Consider the following 27843-nt stretch of genomic DNA (forward strand, 5'->3'; position numbering starts at 1 on the left):
TTAATTAATTCTTTTTAGAGCAATGCAAAATATCTTTTACATTTTCCTGAATGATTAGACGTGAATGACAATGAATTTGTCACAAGCACACATATCTAAATAACGTGTGTATATTACATATAATATAGTATATACATATACACAATATATATATATATATCATATATATATATATATAGTTTATATAATATATATATATATATATATATTATATATACCTGAAGAGGGAGACAGCAGTCTCTGAAATATAGTACTTTTCTCTCTATATTTTGGTGTTTTCATGGGCTCCTTTTATTAATATATATACATATTCCTATGCATGTGCTATTTGCACGAGAGAGAGAGAGAGAGAGAGAGAGAGAGAGAGAGAGAGAGAGAGAGAGAGAGAGAGAGAGAGAGAGAGGTTTAATAGCTGGAAACACCTACACACACGCACACATACACACAAGTTAAATTCCACGTTAATATTGACGCATCGTGATGCATTTACGAAGTCCGAGACTAATCCACGCTGAACTATCTCAGTTCCAACCTGGTATGAGAGACTTATTATGACTAAACTCAAGTGTCAGTATGAATCTGATTATTTCTTATTCAAAATAAGAAGACAGTTAAAACAGATCTCCCTGTCTCTTTAATCTGAGAGACAGGAGAGGGGCAATAATAATACTGGGTAATAATAATAATAATAATAATAATAATAATAATAATAATAATATAATAATAATAATTCCTTCTGATTGTACCTTGCTCCTTTTTAAAACATTATGCAATACATGCTTGCCAATTACCAAAAAGGTTAAAATGATAATGATAATAATAATAATAATAATAATAATAATAATAATAATAATAATAATAATAATAATATGCTGGAGTACAGAAGAAAAGTCAGTAATAAGAATAGAGAAACTTCAATACAAAATAAATGCGGCTGAAATAGCCATTATTTTTAATAAAATCAATAACAACAACAAATGACCCAAAAACTAAATAATTAATAATAATAATATAACTGCTCACGCTTCCCCAAAGTACAACCTAGCCCACCTGACACCTACTATAATACCTGTCCCTACGGCCATGACACTAATCAATGCAACAGAGCTAACTAGAAATATCGAGTTACTCAGTACTACAACAATAACAGTTGACGGGGTTATGTTTCGTGTACAAAGAGCTATTGGGACGTGCAGAATAACACGTAGCTTTATAGAGATGTGTGTGTATACATATATACATACATATGTGCATATATAAGTATATATGTACTTAAATATTATCCATTTATGCATTAATTACCCGATAACATTATATATATATATATATATATATATATATATATATATATCTATATATCGTTAGCTACACTCAAAACTATATATATCCAACTGAAGCTTACAAAACAAAAAGAAATTACCCCCAACTAATTTCATACTAATTTACCAAAACTATCTTGACACACACACATATACAAACAAACATATATATATATATATATATATATATATATATTATATATATACATATATATATATAATACCCTCTCAAACAAAGCACAACGGAGAAAATCCCAAACAAAGATACAATGTCAAAGTTATACTAATACCAAATATGACTCCCCGGGGTTGCCAGATGCTTCCGGCGGTTCATCTCGCTGTCAGGAAGTGGAATATAACTTCAGAAAAAAAAGAAAGAAAGAAGAGGAACTGTCACCATGGCAACACGAACTGTTTACATCAGCTGCTGCTGCTGCCCGACCCGAGAGCCTGTACCCTAAAGTTTAATAATAGACGCGCATGTCAAAAGCAACAGGAACAACTGCTTGCTACCTACAACTGCTGCTACAACATCTTTTTGCGATACGGAGGAAGTCCCGAGTTCGAGCGGGTTGTGGTTTGTTATAGAACTTTTAACTAGTTAATCTTGTATACATTAGTTGCATAACACCGTGTAATTAATAGATTTGATCTGTTGTTATTTTTTTCCAGTATAATAAGTTTCTAAAGTAACTGGTATCTTATACTGCCAATATTCGACAATTTAATACAAATATGTTCCTAAAGTAATTTACAGCATTGTATGTCAGATATCATATACGACCATTTATTGTGTTTTTCGTAAAGTAAGCCTCTCAAATCATTCACAAACCCTCGAAGTTATTTTCAGAAAAGTCCTTTCAATAGTTACAGAAATCCTGAGTCCAACCAAAAACAGAGAGTTTTGAAGAAGATAAGCTACACTTCTTCTAAAGAACTTGATGATCAAACACGAGTATGAATCATACGCAGAATTTAATGCTTTATGAAGAGAGGGTGAGATTAAAATAATAATGCAATATAATTACGCGAGCTGACTACCGGTGAGCAAGAATGAAAATGATAAAAATTACGGTAATTCTTCCTACAGTTTAGGGGTTCAAATTCACTGCCCTTCCTTGTGTGTGTTCGTTGGAGTTTTCTTTCATATTTCCGATTTCGTCTTTCGACAAATCTGCAAACATACGTTAAAAAAAATAGCAGTTTATCTGTACACAGAAGCAGCGATTGTAAACGAATATAGGCACATTTGCTAAAAAAAAATAAATAAATAAAAAAAGTTTGACTGCTTACAGAAGCGGAGATTGTAGGCGAACATAAGTATAAAAAAAAAAATTATCTGCTCACGGAAGCAGAGATTATGTAAAAAAAAAAAAATTCTCTGCTTACAGAAACGGAGACTGTAAACAAACAAGTATAATTTCTAAAAAAAAAAAATAAATAAATAAATAATTTTAAAAAATAACGCAGTTTATCTGCTCACGGAAGCAGAGATTGTGTATATAAAAAAAGGTAATAAAGCTTGCAACTGTGTTTTTTGAAGTAAGCGCTTATGAACCTAGCACGGGCTCTTGCTCTTCAGCAGCCACTTTTTGATCAATCTGAAAACTTTTAGCAGTTTACCTGCTTACGCAAACAGAGATTCACGATTTTCTCAAAATTCAGTGGAGCCGTATTCCCTAAGTGTAAGATTTTTTTTCTTTTTTTTTTGCGTTCCCCTTTATTTCCTTTGGTATATTTATTTTTTTTTTTTTTTTTTTTTTTTACAATTTGATTTTGTCAGCCCACAGACTCCAAATTTTTTCATTATTTTCCATGGTTCAATAAATATTTGAGTTGACTTTATGTAATGCAAAATTACTCTTTTGATTAATAATAATAATAATAATAATAATAATAATAATAAAAAAAAACTGTTTATATACCGTAATGATTTTTAATGCCTTTTCGTCTGGACGAACAGAAGACAAGAAACTGGAGTTTAGAAAAGAAAAAGAAAGACAGAGCACTGGAGTTTACCCCAAAAAATATAATAATAAAATAAAATAAAAGAGACCTAAAAAACTGAAAACAATTAACGTCCAATCAATTCACAGATCAAAAGAAACTATAATAATAAGATTACCAGATGAATAGCGCCCACCCTCCAAAAAAGTAGTGTATCTAAAAAAAAAATAATACAAATATTCCCTACAGCTGTTGCTGTATTGCTTCTAACACCTACGGCATGAAAAATAAAATGAATGCTCAGATCAAAAGAGGCTCCATTAATAAGATTACCAGATGAACGTCCCTAACCAACTTCCCCCTTAAAAATAAAATATATACAACAAAAATATTCCTTACAGCTGTAGATGCATTGCCTCTTTTAAACCTATAGCGTGAAAAAATAATATATAGCGTCCAATCAACTCTAGTGAAGAAAAAAAAAACTCCAATTATCCGATTACAAGATGAACATCCACCCACATCCCCAACCGGCCCCCCAAACCCCTTAAAAAAAATATCTCTTAATTACCATTTCAAAACATCCACATTAACACCTCAGTTACAGTGTGTAGAAAGGATTACAAAAAAGACTGTAACCTAACGACGAGGGGAGGGGGTCTTACCGATACTCCCACACGCGAGAAATCATTGGCGCTACATAAAGCTGGCGAATACAGGAAGGTACTGCTACTGCAGGGTTTTATGACGTCACTCCTGCAAGCTGAATAAAACTGCGTTTATTTTCATTTTTCTTCGAATAGAATTTTTTTTTATCTGAATAGTATCATTTATTATTCTGTACATTTCTAATAGATTTCTTATTACTCAGTAATCATATCATTACAGAATAATAGATATTCCATTAAAAATGACACAAGTACAGATTAATAAATTACATTATTCAAATATTCATCACTCTGTAATCAATTGATCTCGTCCTGTACTACGCAAGCGCATACAGACTACAGTAGAGGCCTTGTGTCAATACAACAAGACATCATCAGGACACTTCTGTCATCTTATATATTTTTTCGTGCAGTTTCATTTTTTTTTTTATATATAGAAATATTCAGAATTCCGTCAGCATTTGAGGTACAGTTGCAATACACAAATATACATCGATGAAAGCCTTTGTTTTTTAGCAAAATATGTTATATATATACATGTCTGTATAACTGAATCACGAAAATATGGAACGTGGTGAATATATAATATTTATATCTATATATATAATATTTACATATATATATTATTTATAGTATATATACATCTATATATATATATATATATATATCTATGTACACAGAAAATATCAACAGGACACGTCTGTTGTCGTGCCTACATGAGTAGTACCAACCACGACCCGGAGAGCATGACAAATGCAGTGGCATTAGCGTTACTAAATATAGTAGCGGCAAAAACATTTCGAAGAGAACAGAAAAGAAGAAGAAAAGAAAAAAAAAAAAGTGTCTCTTCCGTTACAGACTCGCTTTTGTCAGCGTCGAGACGAAAATAGCCGATGACTGTAACAGCGTTCGACGAAAAATTTGGATGCAATCTGGATGCGCTGTGCTAATGGAGAGAGAGAAGAGAGAAGGAGAGAAGAAGAAGAGAGACGAGACCGAAGTAAGAAGAAGTAGAGAGAGAGAGAGAGAGAGAGAGAGAGAGAGAGAGAGAGAGAGAGAGAGAGAGAGAGCTCTAAAACAATGTTAAATTGGTTATCACGAATGAATAAAAAAAAGTAATACAAATAAACAGACAGAGAAGAGAGAACCACTCAGCCCCTAACCACTGACCTGACCTTGACTCCCACAAGCAATAACTTCACCTCTGCAAAATAACAGGAAAAAGGAGGAGGAGAACGAGGGCAGGATAAAACTTTTGGGAGAGACGCCATGATGCATTTCAGTTGATCAAATCTCGATTGGAAACAGGTTTCTATTTATTTTATTTTCTTATACAACAGAGTAATCAGAGGGCATTACATAAATTCGGTGCGTGGGAAATACAGTGTAAATATATACATACATACACGAAAACTATATATATATTATATTATATATCATATATATATATATATATATATATATATATATATATATATATATATACGTATATATATAGTGCTTGAGAGAAAAAGAGAGAAAGGGTGACACCTTGTTGGCCTGGTTGGCCTTATGCCGGCAGAATCTCTGTACCTATACAAAATCATACAGAAACCATAATCGTATTTGACCAAGAATTGGAGTCGTTCCGACAGTTCAGGGGGCTATGGATAACCCACGGCTCCCGCCCCACCAAATAAATAAAAATAATAATAAAAACAACCTTAGTTTCACTGGATAAGTTTCGAGCATCAACCCCTCAATAGAGCTGATGTGAATCCAAGTTGAAATAAGTGCTTTTCCGACTCGAGTTTTTATTTATTTTTTTATAATTTTACTTTTGTAAATTGCTGAAGTTAATTTTATCATGAATATTCCACGAAAGGAAGGCAAAATACCTCATAGAGCTGATGTGAATCCAAGTGAAATAAGGCTTTTCCGACTGAGTTTTTATTTATTTATTTATTTATTTTTGTTTAATTTTGTAATTGCTGAAGTTAATTTTATCATGAATATTCCACGAAAGGAAGGCAAAATACCTCTCTTTTATTTTTCTTTTAGTGTGCAAATTGCTTGTTTCATATAAGGACTGAAAACACCTTGCTTATTTTTTCATTTGCAAATTGCTCAAATTAATATCATTAAAAATATTTCGTGTAAGGACAAATAAAAAAACATCTAGCCTTTTCATTTGAAAATTGCTTGAGTTAATATTATTAAGAATAAATATTCTATGTTAAGGGCATCTAAAACTTCCCTTTTATAGAAAGACGAGATAAGCCAATCTTGTCTGTACGAAACACTTGCAGTGCCTAGTTTGACAGATTGCCATATCAAATGTCACAGATAAATCAAGAGTCCCAGATAGAGACAGATAAAAAAGATAACGAAGAACTAACAAATTCACGGCTCAAATCCACAGACACTGATCAGACCAGCAATGTCAACAGCACCCCATAAGCCCAGGTGAAACTGAGGACTTGTCCCAAAGAAAGACCAGAAATCAAATGAGAATCTTCCGTGAGGGTACACACAATCGTCTTAATACGAATGCGTGAGACCAGATAGGGGCTTTTCGAAGTTCGAGAGAGAGAGAGAGAGAGAGAGAGAGAGAGAGAGAGAGAGAGAGAGAGAGAGAGAGAGAGAGCGAGGGTAAGTTGGAAGAGAGGATTTTGAGGAAACTGGAGGTCCTAATGCCCGGTTCTGAAAAGTCATTCTGATGTCCAGAGAAGAGATTAAGAGATGGCTTGAATTTGTGGAGTTTGTGACGCTGCAAACTGGCTAACCAGAAGATATATCATCTGGGAATCTAAGACAAAATAAATAAAATTACCACTTAGGTGACAATGTCCAGTTTGTCAACTTGTCATTATTATTTCAGTAGTAATTACTTACGTCGTTGTATGAATCAATTGCAATGTTTGCCAAAATGACCATTAGCATAAATACAAAGATGTTCATTCAAGGTTCAGTAATTAAAAGTATGAATGAGTCAGTGATTTGTGTTGTGTATGTATGTATGTATGTATGTATGTATTTATGTATGTATGTATGTATAGGTATATATATATATAATATATATATATATATATATATATATATATATTATATATATAGCATTAAGGTACAAATGTCCTTTAAAATCCAATTCGCTCTATCTCGAAATTAATACATTTTCATATGCGTTAACCGAAGGGGAATTTTTTTGTTGATAATCATTTCATCCTCCCGTGGATTCGAACCAGCGGACAGACAGAGGAGAAATCAAGACTTCAGTGACATTACCGACTCGGCCAACAAGGTAGAGCGAATTGGATATTAAAAAGGACATTTGTAGCTTAATGCATCTATGTATATTAATCACGGTGATGTGATAAAAAAAAATTCATATACACACATTAATATAATATATATATATATATATATATATATATATATATATATATATATATATATATATTCTTAAAAAATCACTGTAGATGCGCGTGACTTCATAAATAAGCGAATCCCACAGGAAAATGATAGTCAGAAATCCAAGCGCTGTTTCGTCTTTACTCAGACATTGTCAAGGAGTTAATGAAGTACAATTGGAGAGAAAGGTCTCGGTACAAAACCAGGTCACGAATACCAGATGGTTAATTGTCAAAAGGGTAAAAATTAAAAGATAATCCAGGATTATTGGATATCACACGTTTCTATGTTTATTATATATAATAATAATATATATAGATATATATTAAATTATATATATATATATCATATATATATATATATATATATATTATATATATTATATATAAACGTGACCTCCGCTCAGGATCAGTTCCCAACATCTGCCGCCTTTTAAGCATCAGATAAACTTCCCCTCTATTTTGCATTCGCAAAGGACACTTCCTGCCACCCCCAAAAAAGGGGACTACCTAACGCGGTAACACCGATGAAGCCTGATAAGTGATTCTGATCTCGTAATCAATAGAGAGAGAGAGAGAGAGAGAGAGAGAGAGAGAGAGAGAGAGAGAGAGAGAGAGAGAGAGAGGGCATCAGTTGAATATCTGATGAATAGCTTCAACCCAGAGGGATGAGGGATTTGTTATCAAATTACTAAACAATTGCTAACATATTTTGACGGAGATATTATGGTCCCGCAGATCAGTGATTTTTTTTTTTTTTTTTTATAATTTTCTACATTCTAAAGGCTGCTACCAACCACAGTCGACAGATAGCCACGTATGTAGTGATTAATCCATTGTTTAAGTCAATGGAGGCATGCTCTGTAGAGAGAGAGAGAGAGAGAGAGAGAAGAGAGAGGGAGAAGAAGACCGACGAGAGAGAGAGAGAGAGGAGAGAGTGTCCTTGTTAGTATATATAAAAATCAAACTAGTTATTACTAGAAACATGCTATGTGACTCGTGGTATGTATAATAGTTATTATTATTATTATATTATACAGTACCCCTGAAAAATCAATTATCAGAAATATAGAGTAAACCCTATACAAATGGAAATCAGCTGTTGCAGATATCATACTCATTACTACATATTATTATTATCATTATTATATTATTCAGAAGATGAGCCCTATCCATATGGAACAAACCAACAGGGACCACTGACTTGGAAGAGAGAGAGAGAAAAAAAAAAAAAAAAACTAACCAAAAATCACTACATATGCATTTAACTTTTAAGCTACAACTGAATGCTAAGGTGGTATTGATACTGAACAATTAAGGAACTGAATCAATGCCATGAAATAAGGTCTACCTGGAGAACAGGCTGCGAGTAATTAAGGTATACAATGAATGAACAAGTGGGCTATTTCATGAATAAGCTAGAAACACGATAGTAATTAACTTGGCATTATTAAAAATCATTCGAATTATATATAAATTTGTAGGAACAACACCAAAAGTCAGAATGCCCTTGTATAAAACTTATTAATTAAAACAATGTTACCATTTATATTCCAAATATATATTTATTATATAATATATTCATACAACAACAACAAAATACCGCTAGAATGCCTATACGTGAAGAGCAAAATAAACAAATAAAATAATTATGTAAACATCCATTCGTAACGCTCCAAAATTACGTATAACAAACAAAAATAAAGCGCGAATAGCATGTATATAACACAACGTGCAAAAGGCACATTCTATCAATAACCACTTATACGTCTCCCAAACGGCAACTTGCGACCCCATTCCTCATGGCAAGTTGAGTCTCGTCCTACAAGATTCGCCCGAGCAGCCAGCGAGCAAGATTATGAATGGCTGTTGATGAGCCAATGACAGGGCTGGAAACTCTCAGTCTCTCGAGAGAGTTCACATAGGCAGGATGTATGTTCCACCTCTCCTGAGGTATACGTCTTTCAGGAGAGATGGAACATACATCCTGCCTATGTGAACTCTCGAGAGAGACAGAGTTTCCAGCCCTGTCATTGGCTCATCAACAGCCAATCAGAAGCGTCGTAAGGGACTGGCCTAGACATCAAATGCACGGCTGATGAATCTACTATAGTAGTCACTCCCGCCCACCTCTCTCACGGAATATCCAAAACGTGTCCAGAGAAATACAAGAGATATCACGAATAAGAGCCACACCCTGTTTACTTTTGAACAGGTTGTCAGAGAGGCTGGTGGTTCTGCTGTTAATGTTGTTGTCATTGGGCGAGTTTTGTCATGATTGTCATCCATGAACTTGCTTGGGTCGTCTTCATATACCAATGTATATTATACCCTTTTAAAAATACTGTAGTTGAACAAAGGGAATAATCTAACATTAAACATTATATACTACTGCAACTCAAAGTATATAACTGTATGAATTTATGAATACAAAGCGTTTTTGTCTGCTAAGTGAGACTATTAACAAAAGACCATTTCTTAACCGTCCTATTGAGAAATAAAATTAATGAAATTAATCAGCCACTACCGTCTTCCTGCTATTTGTCGTTCATTCAATCCGGTTGTAACCAGTCCAGAAAATTTGACTCATTTTATATAAGTGAGAGTCTGGAATGCAATGTTTGTATTCCCTCTTCCCTTCTTTATTTCACCAGTAATAATAATAATAATAATAAAGTAATAATAATAATAATAATAATAATAATACCCAAATCCAATAAACGCTGGAGGTCATACGAAACAGCCTTGGGGGGGGGGGGGGGGGGGGGGGGGGGCGGGGGGGGGCAATCAATAGTAACATAACACGACAATCTGGTAACGAGATTTTGAAGTGTTTTTGCCCTCGGTTTAGGGGTTGTCAAGATCGATAAGAAAAGTACAACGTAATCTCATACAGGTATACCATGTATGTAGGCCTACGTATTAATGTATGTATGTATATATATATATATATAATATATATATATATATACATACATAAACATACACGTATAGGCCTATACATGCACTTATGTTCAAGCAACTATTACACTAATCAGTGAAATTACCTTTTGACTTATGAATGAGAGAGAGAGAGAGAGAGAGAGAGAGAGAGAGAGAGAGAGAAGGCTATACACACACACAAAGTACATACTCGTAGGCCTACACGACGTGCATTTGTGCCCCAGCAACAATTTGGAGAATCATTGAAGTACTCTTGCCTAACGAATCAGCCTAGATTAGCCTAGCTGAAAGAGGTGTGTGTGTGTTGTGTGTCTCAAGGCTCCGTAGCAGCAGCAGCAGCAGTGGCGTCTGCAAGTCCAAATTGGATTTCCGAGTCGCGCGACGTTCGATTCGTTGCTCATCCAAGAAGAACAAGAAGAAGAATGAGCAGTGGCGTGCAGCTATACTACCGTTACCAAGAGTCGTTTTACGCAAGCTGACGTCGTTAGTTGAACAGATTTAAATACAGCATTTAGGCCGAGTCCAAGCAAGTGCTGGGACCTCTAAGTATGAGGAGGACATTCGGTGCTATAACAGACATTGACAGCAAAAAGGTTCGAAAGGTGTAACAGCAGGACAACCTTTCGCAGTTGCACTATGAATCAACTGTATATAGGAGAGGGTTGAGGAAAGTAAGATGGAAGAGATAGACTATGAACGAAGGTACCGTAAAAGGAATGAAGGCAGTTGCAGCCAAGGAAGGGACGCTGCAAAGAACCATAAGTAATGCCTACGGTGCACCATATGAAGTACACTGATGGCAGTGGACGTCGTTAGTAGGCTATAGGTAGTGGTTTCGTCGACATTATCTCCCGCAAAAGGGATTGGGGGGAAGGGGGCTCGTTCCCATCTGGGTTGATAATTGTGAAAATAATCAAGGGTGCTTTTTTCTATAATATAATATGTGTAGTTTTGATACGTTTCTGAGCAATGAGATAACTGTCGATTAACTTGCTTGTAACAAGTAATATCCTCTTATCTGATATAACTAAGGTAACAATATTAGTTCAGTCTCTGGTCACAATAATAATAATAATAATAATAATAATAATAATAATAATAATACTGGATAAGCATCAAGACCTGAAAATAGAAATAAGAGGGATATGGGATATGCCAGTGGAAATTGTACCCATACCTAATCATAGGAACACTAGGGGGCACGATCCCAAGATCCCTGAAAAGGAATCTGGAGAAACTAGAGGCTGAAGTACCTCCAGGACTCATGCAGAAGAGTGTGATCCTAGAAACGCCGCACAGAGTAAGAAAAGTGATGGACTCCTAAGGAGGCAGGATGCAACCCGGAGCCCCACACTATAAATACCACCCAATCGAATTGGAGGACTGTGATAGCCAAAAAAAATAAATAAATAAATAAAATAAAATATATAAATAATAATAATAATACTAAATTTAAGAAAACACAACTCTTGGTTAATAAAAATCTACAGTCACACTGCAGGTGCCTTGGTTGTAAGTTCTAGTACTATAATAAACACCTACTTACAAAGTGCCCCTTCAGCTTAAGGGAAAGCTTACAAGTTGCGCTTGAAGCTATTAAAGCTGAGGATTATAATAATAACAATAATAATAATGTCTTGTGCACTGTGGCTTTCTGGTGCATACAGTACTAATTAAACATATACGTTGTTTTAAATAATAATGCAAAATAAATGTACATTCATGGGGTCAATATATATATATATATATATATATATATATATATATATATATATATATATATATATATATATATATATATATATATATATAAAGGTTTTTTGCCACGAAGAAAAAAAATGAAAAAGCGAGATAGCCAAGTACTTTCGGTCCTGTTCGGACCCTTTACTGAGGCAAACTCAGTAAAGGGTCCAGACAGGACCGAAAGTACTTGGCTATCTCGCTTTTTCCTTTTTTTCCTTCGTGGCAAAAAAAAAAAAAAAAAAAACCTTTATTCATACATAGCATCCACGTTTTATATACTTCGTGATCAAGTTATTCATTATCATATATATATCTATATATATATATATATATATAATATATATATATATATATACACACACACATATATATATATATATATATATATATATATATATATATATATATATATATAGGCATATAAGCATATACTTTGCTTATCAAATTAAAGGATTTTAGGCCTATACTAAAATAACGATTGCTCTGAAAAAAAATATCAATAATAATTCAGTCCATAACAGAACTCAAGCATCCTTACCAATTCATTCGCCTAACATCAGCGATAATCAGATATGACCAACATAGAAGTTCTTTCAGAATCTCAAGTCACAAGTTTCTTTCCAATGAAGCCATCACGAGGTCTTAGAAGACATTGCACAATCCCTGAACTACAAACTGTGTGTGGCCACCCCCAGGCATTCAAATGTTAGTCCGATGGCAGACTTCCATGGCCACCTGTTTATGCTAGCTGGGCTAAGGAGAGAGAGAGAGAGAGAGAGAGAGAGAGAGAGAGAGAGAGAGAGAGAGAGAGAGAGAGAGAGAGAGACTTGCAACAAAGTTAACTGGGATACTGCAAGGTAGCAAGGTAAAATTAAGGAACAGGAGAAGAGAGAGAGAGAGAGAGAGAGAGAGAGAGAGAGAGAGAGAGATGAGAGAGAGAGAGAGAGAGAGAGATGACTTGCAACAAAGTTAACTGGGTTATTGCAAAGTAGCAAGGTAAAATTAAGAGGGAAGAGAGAGGCTTGCTTTCAATAGTTAATGGGTTATTAGAAACGAAGTAGCAAGGTGAAAATTGAGAGAGAGAGAGAGAGAGAGAGAGAGAGAGAGAGAGAGAGAGAGAGAGAGAGAGAGAGAGAGAATTATTCAGATGATTGATCAAGTAGCAACAGACTGCTGGGAAATGGCCAACTGGCTTTCTTTTAACTACGTGTCACTTAGATTTGTAAATGAAAAAAAAAAAAAAAATAAAAACAGATTAATCGACTTCAAAGGAATTTACTTTACTCTGACAGCCCATATGCCTGATTTTAATGCGTAATACGTAACGTGATATTAAGAACAAGCAAAGAAGGAAGCTTTGTTGAAAAAAAAAGTTAAAAATGATAGCAAAACATCGTTCAGTCCCCAAGTTAAAACTCTATTAAACTGTCCTATCTACCAACTCCAGAACAGAAAAAAAATAACTAAGTTGATAAAGTCACGGAACCTAGCATTCCTAGCAAGCAATCGTTGTCTATACCCCCCACCCTTGCTTTCTACTCCTGCAACGACCCCTTACGAACAACGTCAAGCAACAAGGGGTCTTCTCCTCACATGGAATCACACACGGCGTTTGACTGCAGAGCCCCTGCTGCAAGTAAGTGGTGTGCCAGGCTCTGGTCTGGCTGGGTTGGTCAGTCTACAGGCCAGGGGCTGCTACTGCTGTTGCTGCTGACGACACGTGACCTAACCTGAGCTGACCAATCAGCACGAACACGCAAAATCTAACATTTTTGACGTTTTAGATTTCCTTCCAAGATTTACCCCCTTTTCACTATCTTTTTCTTTTGTTTATGCTGCTGACACGTGACCTATTGTGAACTGACCAATCAACACAGACACGCAAAAATCTAAGAATTCACATTTTCTTCCAAGATTGACGCCATTTTTTTGCAAAATGTTTTTTTGTTTCTGGTGAAGTCGCTTAGACCTTTAGATCTGCCAGCCTTTTGTTTCGTGCTTATTGCAACAACAAAGAAATGACCTGGTTCCAATGTCAAATTCACAAAGCCAAAGCAAGTCACGACCATGAAACACTTTGACCATTAAATCACCTGGTTCTTTGCAGACAATAATTATGATTTAACCTCCTTCAACAACACGCGTCGTCCAGTTTGTCTCTTATCAACAACAAGAATTTTACGTTACGTAACATCACTGATTACCATCCACCTTTCTTCTGAGACAAACAGCATCTACCAAAGGGCACCGTGAAAGGGTCGCAATCTGCGACTCGAGGCCAGATAACAAAAGACGATAGATAACAACGCTAAGAAGAAAATAACTCGTCAGACCTAATCGTCAGACTTGGGGTGTTCGAGATTATAAAAGGCACAGGGAGGAGGAGGATTCAAGAAGAGGAAACTGGTGATAGACACAAAGAAAGAGTGCGAGGGAGGGGAGGGGGAGGGGAAACAGGCTCATTTAACCATTACGTCAATGGGAAACGAGGCTGTGCCCCTCTTTGTCTACTAGTACTGTGTGAGTCATGAATTGACTATTATTAACAAATTCAGGAGTCATATAATTTACCTCAGTGTCATTGGGCGATGTCTCCTCGTGGATCGTGGGTTCCGGGTAAGATAAGGGCATGCCATACTTCTTAACCCTTTTCGACCCTCCGTGCTTGTTCCTGGGGCCCTTCGACGGATGGAGGTCGTGGTGGTCGGTCTGCTGGGTGGTCACGAAAAACCGACCGATGTTGTAGCGACCTCCTGCGCCCGACATGTTTCCTTTCCTGCGGCACAGAGAATCAACAGCGCTCCTCCTCCTTCTTCAGGGGCTAGGGAAATAACCCCTGTTTTCTCTCTCCCTTCTCTGGGCACTCAACAACAACGACCACCTCGGTACTATTTAGCTTTTTCCACCCCCCACAAAGAGGGGCACGTACCACAAACACAAATGGGGCCCTTCAAACACAAAACAATATAAGCCACCTCAATGGCGCTATAAACACACACACACTCTCTCTCTCCCCCGGATCTTGTGCGAGAAGGGACTAGGTCACCATTTTTGCTGCCTCCCTTCCGAGGTCTCTCTCTCTCCGGGTGCTTGGTGTCGGCGACGCAGATGAAAACGTTCGCTGCTGCTGCTACTACTGCCCTTCCTGCTGAGCCTGCTCCTGCTTCGACATGGAGGAGAGAGCGTGAGCGACTGTGTGTGTGTGTTTGATTGAGAGAGAGAGAAACACACACACACACACACGCACAGCTCCTACTAGTACTACCGCCTACTTCTCTCTCTCTCACACTCACACACTCTGTCTGTCCGTCGTCGTCGTCGTCACTCTCACTCTCACACTCTCCCTCTCTCTTCTCCACCACTTTCCTCCTCCTCCTCCTCCTGTCTGCTGTTGGCACTCTTCACAAATAATAAACACGAGAGCGGCGATATGCGTCAACCGACAAACACACCTTCCTCAAAATGGTCTCTGTGTCGACACTTGCCGCGAAGCCCGGTGCTGCTCCGTCCACTAACGGTCATAGATTCATAACATCACATCACACAGACACAACTCCTCGTCTTCTCCTCCTCCTCCTTCAGGTGGCCGATCGAACGAATATAAAGACGGGAGGGAGGAAGGGCGCCCTTTCCTTCACACGAAGAAGAAAAGAAAAAGCAGAAGAAGAAGAAAGTACGACACGCGTTCGGGGCAGAGGGACAAGAAATTCGGGCTACTGGCGACCAGCTGACTGATACAGGCGGAGTGGCGCCCCCCCTAGAAGACCTCCACCACTACGGTACCACCACCACCATTTCGCCACCACCAACACCACCTCCTCCACCAACACATCCGCACAGATGCTAAACTCCATGACTTCAAGCCACAGAAAGAGAGAAAGAGAAAGAGGGAGGAACAGTTTCTAAGCAAGCTCTTTCACAGGCATATTATCATATTAGGAGTTACTGACTTTTTTTTTTTATTCCATCGTCAGCAGCAACCATGAGAGAGAGAAGGCGACGTTCGATCAATGGCCTAGCCCGCTCGTGACGGTTTAAAATGGACGAAAACGGACGAAAGGATAAAAACCAACTAAAGTGTCGAGGGGGAGCGAAGCCCCCAGGTTCTGCTGTAGCCACCCACTGAGCACACTCGGAAACACGCACGAACTTACACACCTACGTACAAATAAAAGACGACCCAACTGAACTGGCGTTCGGGATTTCAGGTGGTACTACTACTTCCCAACCCCCTTCCCCCATCTCTCTCTCTCTCTCTCTCTCTCTCAACAGTCCCAGTCAAATCGGCGGTTTAATTTTTAACTGAGCGACTCGCTGACTGACTGACGGAATAGGACGATTCGCTGAATTGAAACAGATTCCCCTTCGAAATTTCGGTCTAAAGATGGTCGTCAGGGGCGCCAACATGCCTGGGCGAGTGAGGCATTAGCGACTTGGGATAAGTGTGGCCCTTCGGCGGTTGGTACGTCTGTCCGAGAGAGATAGAAAGGGAGAGAGAGGGAGGGGGTTTTACGTTGGGGAAAACGCACGGACAGACGTACAAACTCTTGCAGCTCAGGGTAGGTTATAGGTGGACGTATATACCAACACAAGCCACACCGCACACGGCAGCCGTGCCCGTGAATAGCAGAGAGAGAGAGAGAGGGAGGAGAGGGGACGAGAAAAGATGCCGTACGCACAAACAAGCCAATTTTTTATTTTTCAAACCCCTCAATGCCGCCTGAAATGCATTTCGGAAATGTTTTCGGCTTCTGCTCGCACTGCTCTCTGCTGAAAAGCAGGTGGTAGTGGCGGGGCGAGAATGGCAGTAAGCAAGCAGGCAGGCAAGTGAAAGAGGAGGCGGACCAGGGAGCGTAAGAAGAAGAAGAAGAGAGAATCGATACCTCCGCCATATTGACAGAGAGGGGTGGGTGCCACCAACACTCGCTGCTGCTGCTGTGCTGTTTCGTTAGTGCCTGAACTCGCGGCCGCGTTCAGAGGCACTGCAGCTGACGGAAAAACCCGATTTCCAAACGTTTCCCCAGTTAAATCAACCCCCAAACTGAAACTTCGTACCACGCGCCATTCAGAAACCCGAGAAAGTGGATACTTATATATTATATATTTTTTTTTACCAAGTTTCTTTTACGTAACAGCGACGACCTTGATCTCAGGATGGGTCAAGGGTGAGATTGCCTCAGAATGATCGCGATAAGACGCTTCTTCTTCGTCTTATCGGTCTTCAACTTCACCACAGAGAGAGAGAGAGAGAGATGAAGAAATATGAATTGTAATCGTGGCATCATGATGAAGTGTGTGTACTATATATATATATATATATATATATATATATATATATATATATATATATATATTCTTTCAATCTTTCTTAATGGCTAATCAACACTCAATACACACACACACACACACACACACACACATATATATATATATATATATATATATATATATATATATATATATATATATATGTATACCATATCTATCTTTAATCTTTCTTAATGGTAATCAACAACTCAATATATATATATATATATATATTATATATATATATATATATATATATATATATATCATTTTTTATCTTTCAATCTTTCTTAATGGCTAATCAACACTCAATACATCTAGACGATTTCCAGTTGTTCATTTACAACCACCAATTAAAGTATCAACATACTAATTAAGGAGTTGCCAAAATCGTGCAAGGAAAATTAATGGATAAAATGACAGACTTGATAAATGCAAGGTCGTAGCAAAAAGTTATCAGTAAGATAGGACACAGAGGCAATTCCAAGGCCTGGGAGTGCATGGAAGAAAATTGGTCGCTTAAAACTAAATTCATTTAAAGGTTTTGTGTGTGAGAGAGAGAGAGAGAGAGAGAGACAGCACTGTGCAAGCAACACATTTTAGGCTAAGCAAAGCTTCCAGTATATATTTACTGAAGTTTCTTTTTTTCAGCAGTTATTTTTCAACAATCTCTCTGGTCTCACCGCAATTAGCTGTCCAACTTCTTCATCTAGGACTCTACAGTAACCTTACAATCTTGAATGTAGACCAATAAGTCTTCACCACAATCAGTGACTTGATTTAGACTATAGGGGCCGTTTCCATCAACTAAGAATAGCCTTAGACCAACAGCTTTTTTTTTAAAACGCACGCAAGAATTACATTGGAAATATTGATAACGATGCATCCTTCATATTTGATTTGCACCCAAAATGTACATATTTTCGTTTCCACCGTAACAACTGGGGAAAACCTCTTCGACTGGTTAAACATTCAAAACAAGTTAGGCCACAATGAGAATTCTCCGCAGTTTATGCAAACCTGTCGCGCCAGTGAGCTGAAGAAGAACAAGCGCCCAAATCCAAGAGAATATTCCAATATCTAAGTAAATACTCAACACTCAGTCTACAGAACATCAGTTGCTTGGAGATAAAAATATAACATCTGCAGCATACATAATTGATGAACTGGATGTCAGCATGCAAAAAAAAAAAAAAAAAAGCAGTTTGTCTACAAGTCACTGAACTGTGGGATCCCCATCGGGTATTCACTATTCGAACTGACAGGCAGGGTAAAAAAAAAAGCACGATTTAAAATTCGTCCCATCATTTTCTAAGTTTTCGAATTTCCCAACCGAAGATGATTCAGTCTTTGATGCTCTGTAACATATCAAAACTCCTTCAGCCGTTTATGTCGTTACATTTTCAAACCAAAATGTCGTCAAAAGATGAGCTCATTAGAAGCTCTGAATGATATCCCATTTTCTCAATTCGTCAAACTAGGGACGAAATGTGAATACATAATAGAGAGAAACTGAGTTAAATATAGAGTTTAGACTTGTAGGTATAAGACACTGAACAGAAGGAGTTGGAGTGGTTGCACAGCTATATAGAGAAATCCAGAAAAGAAAGTAGATGAAGTACAAAGCTCTAAAGGGCACTGGGAGGAAACCCAAATGGTGCACTTTGAAGTAACAGTTTAAGGTGCTGAACAGCAAGATGGAAGAAAGCAAGCAGGTATGGAGGTAGAGTAAAAGCATAAAAAGAATTGATACATCTACTGCTCACTGCACAAACTGAATTACTACACTTTCCAATGACTATAAACATGTAAACATCAGCAATTATATATGTGGTAGCAGTATAGTAAATTACCTACTTCATAAATTCCTTGAAGAATTTAATATATTGAGCCTGGTAACACTGCATGTCTCCAGGAAGCAAAGGTCCTTTGTGATCTTAGCGACAGAGAGCGCAAGAGTTAGAAGGGCATAAAAAGACCATAAGTACTGGAATCCCAGACAAAACACCAAACCAAGAAATCAGAACAGAAGATTGGCAGACCTGTGAGACACGAATGCAGAAAGTTTGATTTGCATTGGTTATTAGGAAATGTGTTGCCCTAAGACCAGATTTTTTATATACTACATAACCAAGTGATTCAGTTAAGCTCCTTTAAAACCAATATCCCCCTCCGTTCACATCCACTATAAACTATACACCTGGTAGTTAGCCGACTGAGGAGTCTCGCAACCAAGTGAGCAAAGTCATAGGGGGTATTTACTGAAGAATGGAACTGAATGGCCCTGAGGGCATTCTGATTGGCTAATTAAAGAGGACGTGTTTAATCTTATAAAGAGAAATAAACCTTATGACGGGAGATGCTCTTTTCAGGCAGAAAATTAAGAATTTGAATCCTCAAAAAAGTTTGGAAATTGTAAAAACCTTCAAGAAATTAATAACAAAATTCATTTGAACCACAATTTACAACAAACTTTCTATGTGTGCGTATAAATACGGGGGGGGGGGGGGGCAGAACCTTTATATACACCCTATGAATGTACCCCCGGAGAGGGGTAGTGACGTCAGTGGACCTCATGCGGTGCACTGTAGGCATTACCTAAGGTTCTTTGCAGAGTGCCTTCGGCCCCTAACTGCAACCACTTACGTTCCTTTTACTGTACCTCCTTTCATATTCTTTCGTCATCTTACTTTCCACCCTCTCCTAACACTTGATTCATAGCGCAACTGCTTTGAGGTTTTCCTCCTGTTACACCTTTCAAACCGTTTACTGTCGATTTCCATATCAGCGCTGAATGACCTCATAGGTCCCAGTGCTTGGCCTCTGGCCTATTTTGCTATATTAAAATCAACTCAACGTATGAATGTATGAACATAACTCATTTCTTCAGGTATTTAGTCCTAGGCCTATTATAACAATGAGCCTAAGCACAGTAGGCCCGTGCTTAGGCCACGGAAGTAAGGGAGCACCACTTTTGCTTTCGATGCAGTAATCGCCAATAGGCAAATGGTGTGGATATCACTGGCGCCACAAGAAAGTTGTCCTCACAATAAATGTCTAGGAACGTATGCACATACAATATTAACATCGTTAACAATTGCTATTTGTTTGTGTTCTGTTTTTAAAAGTTTTTTTTTTTTAGATAAATGTTTTATAAATATGCCTTTTTTTCTCTTTCCTCAGTTAGCATTAATTGGCTATTTTAGTATAAAATGAAAATAAAAAATGCAATTTAATTTAACAGCTATTGAATCTGAAATAAAGCAGTATAATATCGAGTTGAAAATTAAACAGTTATTGATAACCAACTTAGCCTGACATTAATTTAAACCATCGGTAATTTCTCCATAAGAACCAATCAATTATAAAAAAAATGTAAATCCTCATACGACCTTTTTTTTTTTTTGTAACAATTCATGTGAAGCTTGAGTCCGACTGAAAGTCCAGTGAAGTCTGTAGTATTCTGAAGTTACTGTGACAACTCAGATTACAAGACCGTTTTCTGTGATGATGCAATTGCAAGATATCATGGGCAGACTTCTCTACATTTTTTGGGGGGCCGCGCAATGGTGAGTTCATGATGCATCTCTCTCTCTCTCTCTCTCTCTCTCTCTCTCTCTCTCTCTCTCCATATACGTTTATAAAGAGGAAATCCAAGCTAAATTATGTTTTTTTCAGTGGAATTCCATTAAAAGTTTTAAATAAGCAATTATTGGGATGTTTTCGGCTTTTTATATATATATATATATATATATATATATATATATATATATATATATATATAATCACAAGAACCCCAATAATCAAAAAATTACAACTCTTAAAATGTAACCCCACAGGTAAAAACTTAAGCAAGGATTTAGTAAGCATGATAGGTTGCTTCGGTAATAATAAAATGTTTTAAAACCAGTTTAAACAAAAGCTGTGCAAGTGAACTACAATCTTGAAGAGCTAGAAAACTTGTACAGTCATGAACTATAACTTTCCGATGTCAATAACAAAGAAAACTAAACTAACTTTAAAAAAAATGAATGAACACATGAATGACGGGGTATATGAGGTGTCCGTTTTCTTTCTCTCCCTCAGTCTCGTCAAAGGGTTGACTCATATGACAGTGTCTTTTACTCTCAATTTTACACAATTTTACGACAATCTTGGCTGGTTAAAAGAGAATATACGTATATCTTGAAATAATTCATAATATGCGAGAAACACTGAAAATGTTTAAAAGATTCTTCCAACATAACCAGTTAGGCATATCAAACAGTCAGTTGTCAGCGTGGAATATCAAAACCAGTACCTGGTCAGGTAGGAATAATAATCAGTAGCTTAATGGCTTAAGTGTTTTCATGGGAACATTTTAAACCTGGTCTTGAGATTCAATTAATATTAAGTCAACAATATACAAAATTCTGACTTTGTGGATAATTTAATGGCTGTCTACTCAGTTTACACTTTTTATTTTCTTTAACTTATTTTAGGACTTAACTACTTACATATGGTTAGCATTACCTTTATTTGGCATTGTTAAAATAAATGGCTGACGTCATAAGCATCATTATTTGATTTTGTTCCACAAAGTTTACATTTATTTACAAGGTGGATTTTTTTTTTTATTTTTACTGAATCTCCGAATGACAGACTAAGTCTATGTACTATACTTGCCGTCGAGTTACGTTGGCCTTATGCCAGCACGGGATGATGCTCATATATATATTACTGAGAATACGAGTCTTGATATCAGTGGCTTACGTCAAACTGGCATACCCGAAAAGCTCAGAGCTGTTCTGAGGACATAAAGCTCTTTTTTTTTTTCTAAATATAAAGAAGCCCACATTATACTCTCTCTCTCTCTCTCTCTCTCTCTCTCTCTCTCTCTCTCTCTCTCTCTCTCTCTCTCTAAGGTGCAGGGTTCAAACTCCGGACGAAAACTAATAGATATGGATAAGTTCTAATAAGACCCATAGTACCTGGTAGACAGGTGACTACAATAGGTCTGCAAGTGTGCGCGTGTGTGTGTTGACAAAGAACAAGAAAAACAATCAATGAAGCAAGGCCAAACACATTAATTACAAAAAAAGTAACCAGAAGACACAAAATCAGAACACACTGTTTGCCAGCTTTCAGGCAAACGTGAAGACCCCTGGGATTCTGCAATTTCCTGCTGGCAAACGTGAAGACCCCTGGGATTCTGCAATTCCCTGCAAGAAAGGGACTTCTTTGTTTACAGAGTAGCCATCCTCGACAGTTCACTGGCAGGGTCCACAAGGACGTGAATACAAAAGGGTCCTACTGAGGAGCAAACGCACCGCGTATGCTGAGGATTCACGCGTTGTAGTACCATAAACTGTGGCGTTTAAAAATAAACAGAATGAAAGGACCACTTGAAAAGTCATACTGGTAATAATGGAGGTATACTGGTAACAATGTGTCTCCAGTATTCTTATCCTTTTTTAAAACGCATGTTTCTTCTGCAGTTAAAAATGAATGATTACAATGAAAGGCAGAATAGTTTTGACAAGGGGGCTTACGCAAGCGTGGTTGTTGGACCGTACAGTCCTGTTAGATCAGAATGCGAAAAAGATGACCAAATTTAGCATTTTCTTCTGAAATATGTGCCTCCGTGTTTTTTGTTTTTTTTTTCTCGTTGTCTCAAAACTTGTGGGTTGGTCACATCAATCACAGGATAAAAAAAAAAAGAAAGGGGTTCAACTGACTAAATTTATCTGGCGTCACAACTTAAAGGGTCACTGACAACGGAAAAGGCAAGGGGAAAAGTTGCTGGCACAAAGAAAATACAGGATTGGACCATTTTCACCCTTAGACTGCTGGGTTTCAACAGAGGTCTGTAAGTTAAGCAATACAAAGTCTGATACGGTCAGGTGTAGCCATAAATGAGTACAGAGGTGGGAAAAAGGCAGGATACAACATTTTTTTTCATGTGTGTACTGTATGGTATGGGGTAAAATTACGACGGTCTTTGTAAGTTCTTTCAAGGAAGTTAGGAAAACTACGAGTAGAAGTTAGGCCAATGTGTGTGTGTGTGTGTGTGTGTGTGTGTGTGTGTGTGTGTGTGTGTGTGTGAAATTACGAAGGCTATGAGCACAGACTAGATCAGCCTGTGTGTGTGAAATTACGAAGGCTAAGTAGAAATTAGACCAATGTGTGTGTGTGTTGTGTGTGTGTGAAGTTTGGAAGGCTAAGTAGAAATTACACCAACGTGTGTGTGTGTGTATGTGTGTGTGTGTGTAGTCAGGAAAACTAAGTAAAAATTAGACCGTGTGAATGTGTGTGTGTATGTGTGTGTAGTCAGGAAGCCTAAGTAGAAATTAGACCATGTGTGTGTGTGTGTGTCTACTAAGGAAGACTAAGTAGAAATTAGACCACAGTCTGTGAGTGTGTGTGTTGTCAGGAAAACTAAGTAGAAATTAGACCAATGTGTGTGTGCGCACGAGCAGGCGTAATTTCACAAGCATACGCGCACACAACAACCACCTAAAGCCAAACCATACCCGGTACAATGCTTAAGAAAACAACCAAAGCCGAACCCACTCCAGATTTTGTGCTGTGAACTGCATTTGGTAACAGTAACGGCACTGCTGCCACTGCTCTGCTATGAATGCCCGATGAACGATGATGAATGATGAATAATTCAGCACAGCAACTCTTCAGTCAGATATTAGGCCTACATGCTGATCACGAACGGTGTCATGATGATATCTCTATCATTATGATTATGATGATGGTGCGATTACGTGGGCAGCATGAATAAAGGGTCGTTAGTTAACCTACGGGTGCGGGGGTGTGGGGGGGTTATTTGGAAGTCAAGTCAGTCTTGGTGATTAGTATGGTGCAGTCAATAACATTATGTTATATATATATATATATATATATATATATATATATATATATATATATATATATTGCGTCAGATGTGGATTTCACGAAACATAAAAACAATCACTTAATAAAGAAAGAATTAAGACAAATCCAAAATATGAAAATAGATCAACGATTCTCATCAACTTGCACATGCAAGCATAGTTATTTTTTTGCATGGACAACTGGATGAAGGATTAAAACTATTACTACCTAATTTTACCCTGAAGGGCCCTTTGATTGTACAGCAAATCAACCTTTAATTGTACTTTATACCAAGTGTCTGTATCAGTCCCAAGTATCTTCTGGGTAATGGTTAGCCTTTGGTAAATGCTACAATTTGAGTTTCTCTTTTAACAATTCAGTCGTACGAACTCCTTCAGCACACAGTAAGTGGTGACCTCAGTTTTCAGTGCTCTAAAGGACACTGTGTGTCTGGATACTTCAAAAGAATCCTTGTAGTAGCCCCAGTTTTCTATGCTCAATAAGGTCCTGGATGTCCCACTATTCAAACAGGATCTTTGAAGGTGACCTTAGAGTTCTAAGCTCTATAGAACACAGGGTGTTCCACCATAAAAACAGGGTCTTTATTGCTCTCTGTAAATGTTTGAATCTTCAGCTGTGTTTAATAAAAACTAGTCACATGAAACAATGTTCCTTCAAATCCAGGGAAGTATTTTGCATCTGATTCAGTACTAATTCAGAGATCTTTAAAATGAGTCTGTTTACTTCTTCAGAGCACTTCTCATTAAGTCTGAACAGTGTTTCTGATTCCTCACTTTAAATCATAAGGGAAAAGGGATCACGTCCATGTAAGTCACCTAATGCTTCCTAGGGAAACAGTATTTCTAATATGGGAGAGGGCCTTCCAGTATATATCTAAAACTGTATGCCTCTAGGCTTTCATAACACATTATGTGGATGTCTCCTTACAAAAGAAACAAGAAAAACTTCGGTCCTACAAAAAGGAACCTTAATATATCATAATTTAACTATTTTAACCTTAGCTATGTTGCTGCCATTAAAGGATCTTCATAAAGAGTCAAGCAAAAAGATGACAGACAATTATCTGTTAGTTTAGTGTGTAAATATATAAATTATTTTTTGCTTGATTAAATATCCATCAACTCGTGTACCTAAGACAATTGTAAAGTAATCCATAAAACAGACACACTTTGCAACCAAGCCCAGAATAAACTTAAAATGCAAACTATGAGTGTTTAGAATCACCTTAAGAATAACAGGGAGAACTCCCTAGCATCTTTCACAAATGATACCTTCCACTTACCTTGACGGCTCTAAGTAGTTCAACCCTACAATAAATAATATATGAATAACTACATCACACGTTTCCAAAAGATAAAAACTGAGGAGGACATACTCACCATACCATCTCTTTTCACCCAGATGAGTGAGTGACCTGTGCGACTGCCACTGGCTCCTTCTGTAGTCCTGAGCTCAGCCAGACGATTGTCAATGAAGTCAGTGGTCCTCCTGGCTGGAAGAGGTGCCTCTGCTTCAGCGACTCTCCTGATGGTAAACTGGTGCCTTGGTCTGTTTGTCGTAGGCAACGACAGACGTCCAGGCCGGTTGCGGGTGAAGGGCTCCGGGGCAGACCAGACTTCGCCCATCCCAGAGTCTCTGGAACTGCCACTGCTGCAGGAGTCTCTCTTGCTGGTGCTGGAGGAGCATCCGCCGATGCTCCCACTCGCGCTGTTCGTCAGGGTGCCATTGACATTCCTGCTCCCCACATTACCACTGGAAGTGGGGGGAATGTTACTACCGCCAATGTTGCTGCCACAGCTGCTGCTGCTGAGGCTGCTGCTCCTTTCAGCCTTTGTTCCATCTTCCTGGAGCGATGAGGCGGACGGGGTGTTTTTGGCTGGGGCTTCTGTTGAGGGGTTCTTCTCAGTCTCTTTCCCAACTTCAGCGCTGGTCTTGTCTTCCTCTTTCTTCTTGGAAGCCGAGTCATCCACTTTGGAGGTGGCCTCTTCTTCCTCCTCATCATCTTCTCCCTCCTCCACAATTGTGTCATCCATGACATCCAACTCATAGAGAGGATCGTCCTCGCCGTCCTCATCGTCGTCCCCGTCATCGTCATCGTCATCATCATGATCGTCATCATCATCCGTCTGAGGTCGGGTCTCGAACAACTTAATGCCAGACTCCTCAACAAAAGCCTCGTCTTGGTCAGGTTCTTTAGGCTTGGCCTGCGCTTGCTGTCGAGTGAGTGGGCCCATGGCTAGAGTTGGTCCCAGAGGGCCCATGCGGTTCCGACGAAGAAAGCTCGTGGCAAGGGGGGCCCCTCCCTGAACGGGTCCCCGATCAACAGGGCTCCAACGCCCGTAAGACGAGGTGTACTGCAGAGAGTGAGGGCCGTTACCCAGAGAATTAGGGCCCTTCACTCCAGGGAGGGCGTGATTCCCTAGGGATCCTAGGGCTCCTTCACCACCAGTTCCTCCTCCTCCTCCACCTCCACCAGCGCCACTACCTGGAGGGGGAGGAGGTCGAGCAAGGCCACCACCAGGAGGGGGCAGAGGTCGAATAAGGCCACCACCAGGAGGGGGCGGAGGTCGAGTGAGGCTACCACCTGGAGGGGGAGGAGGCTGAATAAGGTCCCCACCTGGTGGGGGAGGAGGTCGAGTGAGGCCAGCCTCTTTGTTGTTGGCCTCCATTCTGATATGGCAAAGGAAGTGAAAGATTTGTACAAAAGATCACAAGCGCATGAATTGAACCCCACTTTTGAACTCTGTATTCCTGAATTAGGTTACCATTTGGCAAAACTGGGAATGATTGCTTGACGACTTAATTGGAATGTTATTGTTTGTTTTTGTTTATTTACACTATGTTACCATTTTCCACTACGGTTGAGTGCTAAGAATATGTTTTATGCATATTTTACATATATAACTAAAAGTTCTATTTACGCACTATAAAAACACCTGCGAAGGGTTTGATTCAAGAAATAAAATATGACGCACAGATGGAAAAATAATGGTTACAGAAACATTATTAAAAAGAACTTAAGGCTCAGCCTTTGTAGAACTAAAAAATGCACAAACATTCTTGCTCTGGTCCTGACCAACTCATGTGTTTAACTTCATATATGTATGTATGTAGACACACAAGTTTCTACTCTTCATCTTTGGAGAAAAAAAACCTTTGACATAAATTACAGTAAGACATAAAATGAAAACTTAGATAAATAAATAAATAATACAGCCCGTAGTAAAGTTTTAAAAAATTCTAAATAAATAAAAAAAAATACACTCACGATCAGGAAAAACAGCTGGATATAAAAAAAATGCAGATAAATAAATAAATAATACAGCCCGGCGTAAAACAAAACAAAAACTTGATAAATAAATTTAAAAAATAGAACTCACAATCAGGAAATACAGCTGGACATAAAACAAAAAAAAATTAATAAATAAAAAATAAGACTCGCAACTAGGCAAATGAACTTCCCTAATGAACTTTTTAAACGACCCAGATTTCAGCGCAGAATCTGAAGATAAACTTCTCTTAAAGAAATAAGTCCAAAGTCCATATTTCAACGCTAATATGGGCTATATATATATATATATATATATATATATATATATATATATATATATATATATTTTTATATATGTGTGTGTGTGTGTG

The 27843-nt window shown here is 37.9% G+C and overlaps 1 protein-coding gene across 1 annotated transcript in view; it reads right to left on the reverse strand.

Moving 5' to 3' along the window:
* The window catches only part of LOC135213154 (uncharacterized), a 309126-nt gene that overhangs the window by 205501 nt on the left and 75782 nt on the right, over positions 1-27843 (reverse strand). Inside the window, 1 exon segment of the mRNA XM_064247098.1 lies at positions 25581-27137. Coding sequence (XP_064103168.1) covers positions 25581-26870 — 1290 coding nt within the window. The 5' untranslated portion in view covers positions 26871-27137.

This window comes from Macrobrachium nipponense, chromosome 42 (genome assembly GCF_015104395.2).
Source record: "Macrobrachium nipponense isolate FS-2020 chromosome 42, ASM1510439v2, whole genome shotgun sequence".
NCBI classification, from domain to species: Eukaryota; Metazoa; Arthropoda; class Malacostraca; order Decapoda; family Palaemonidae; genus Macrobrachium; species Macrobrachium nipponense.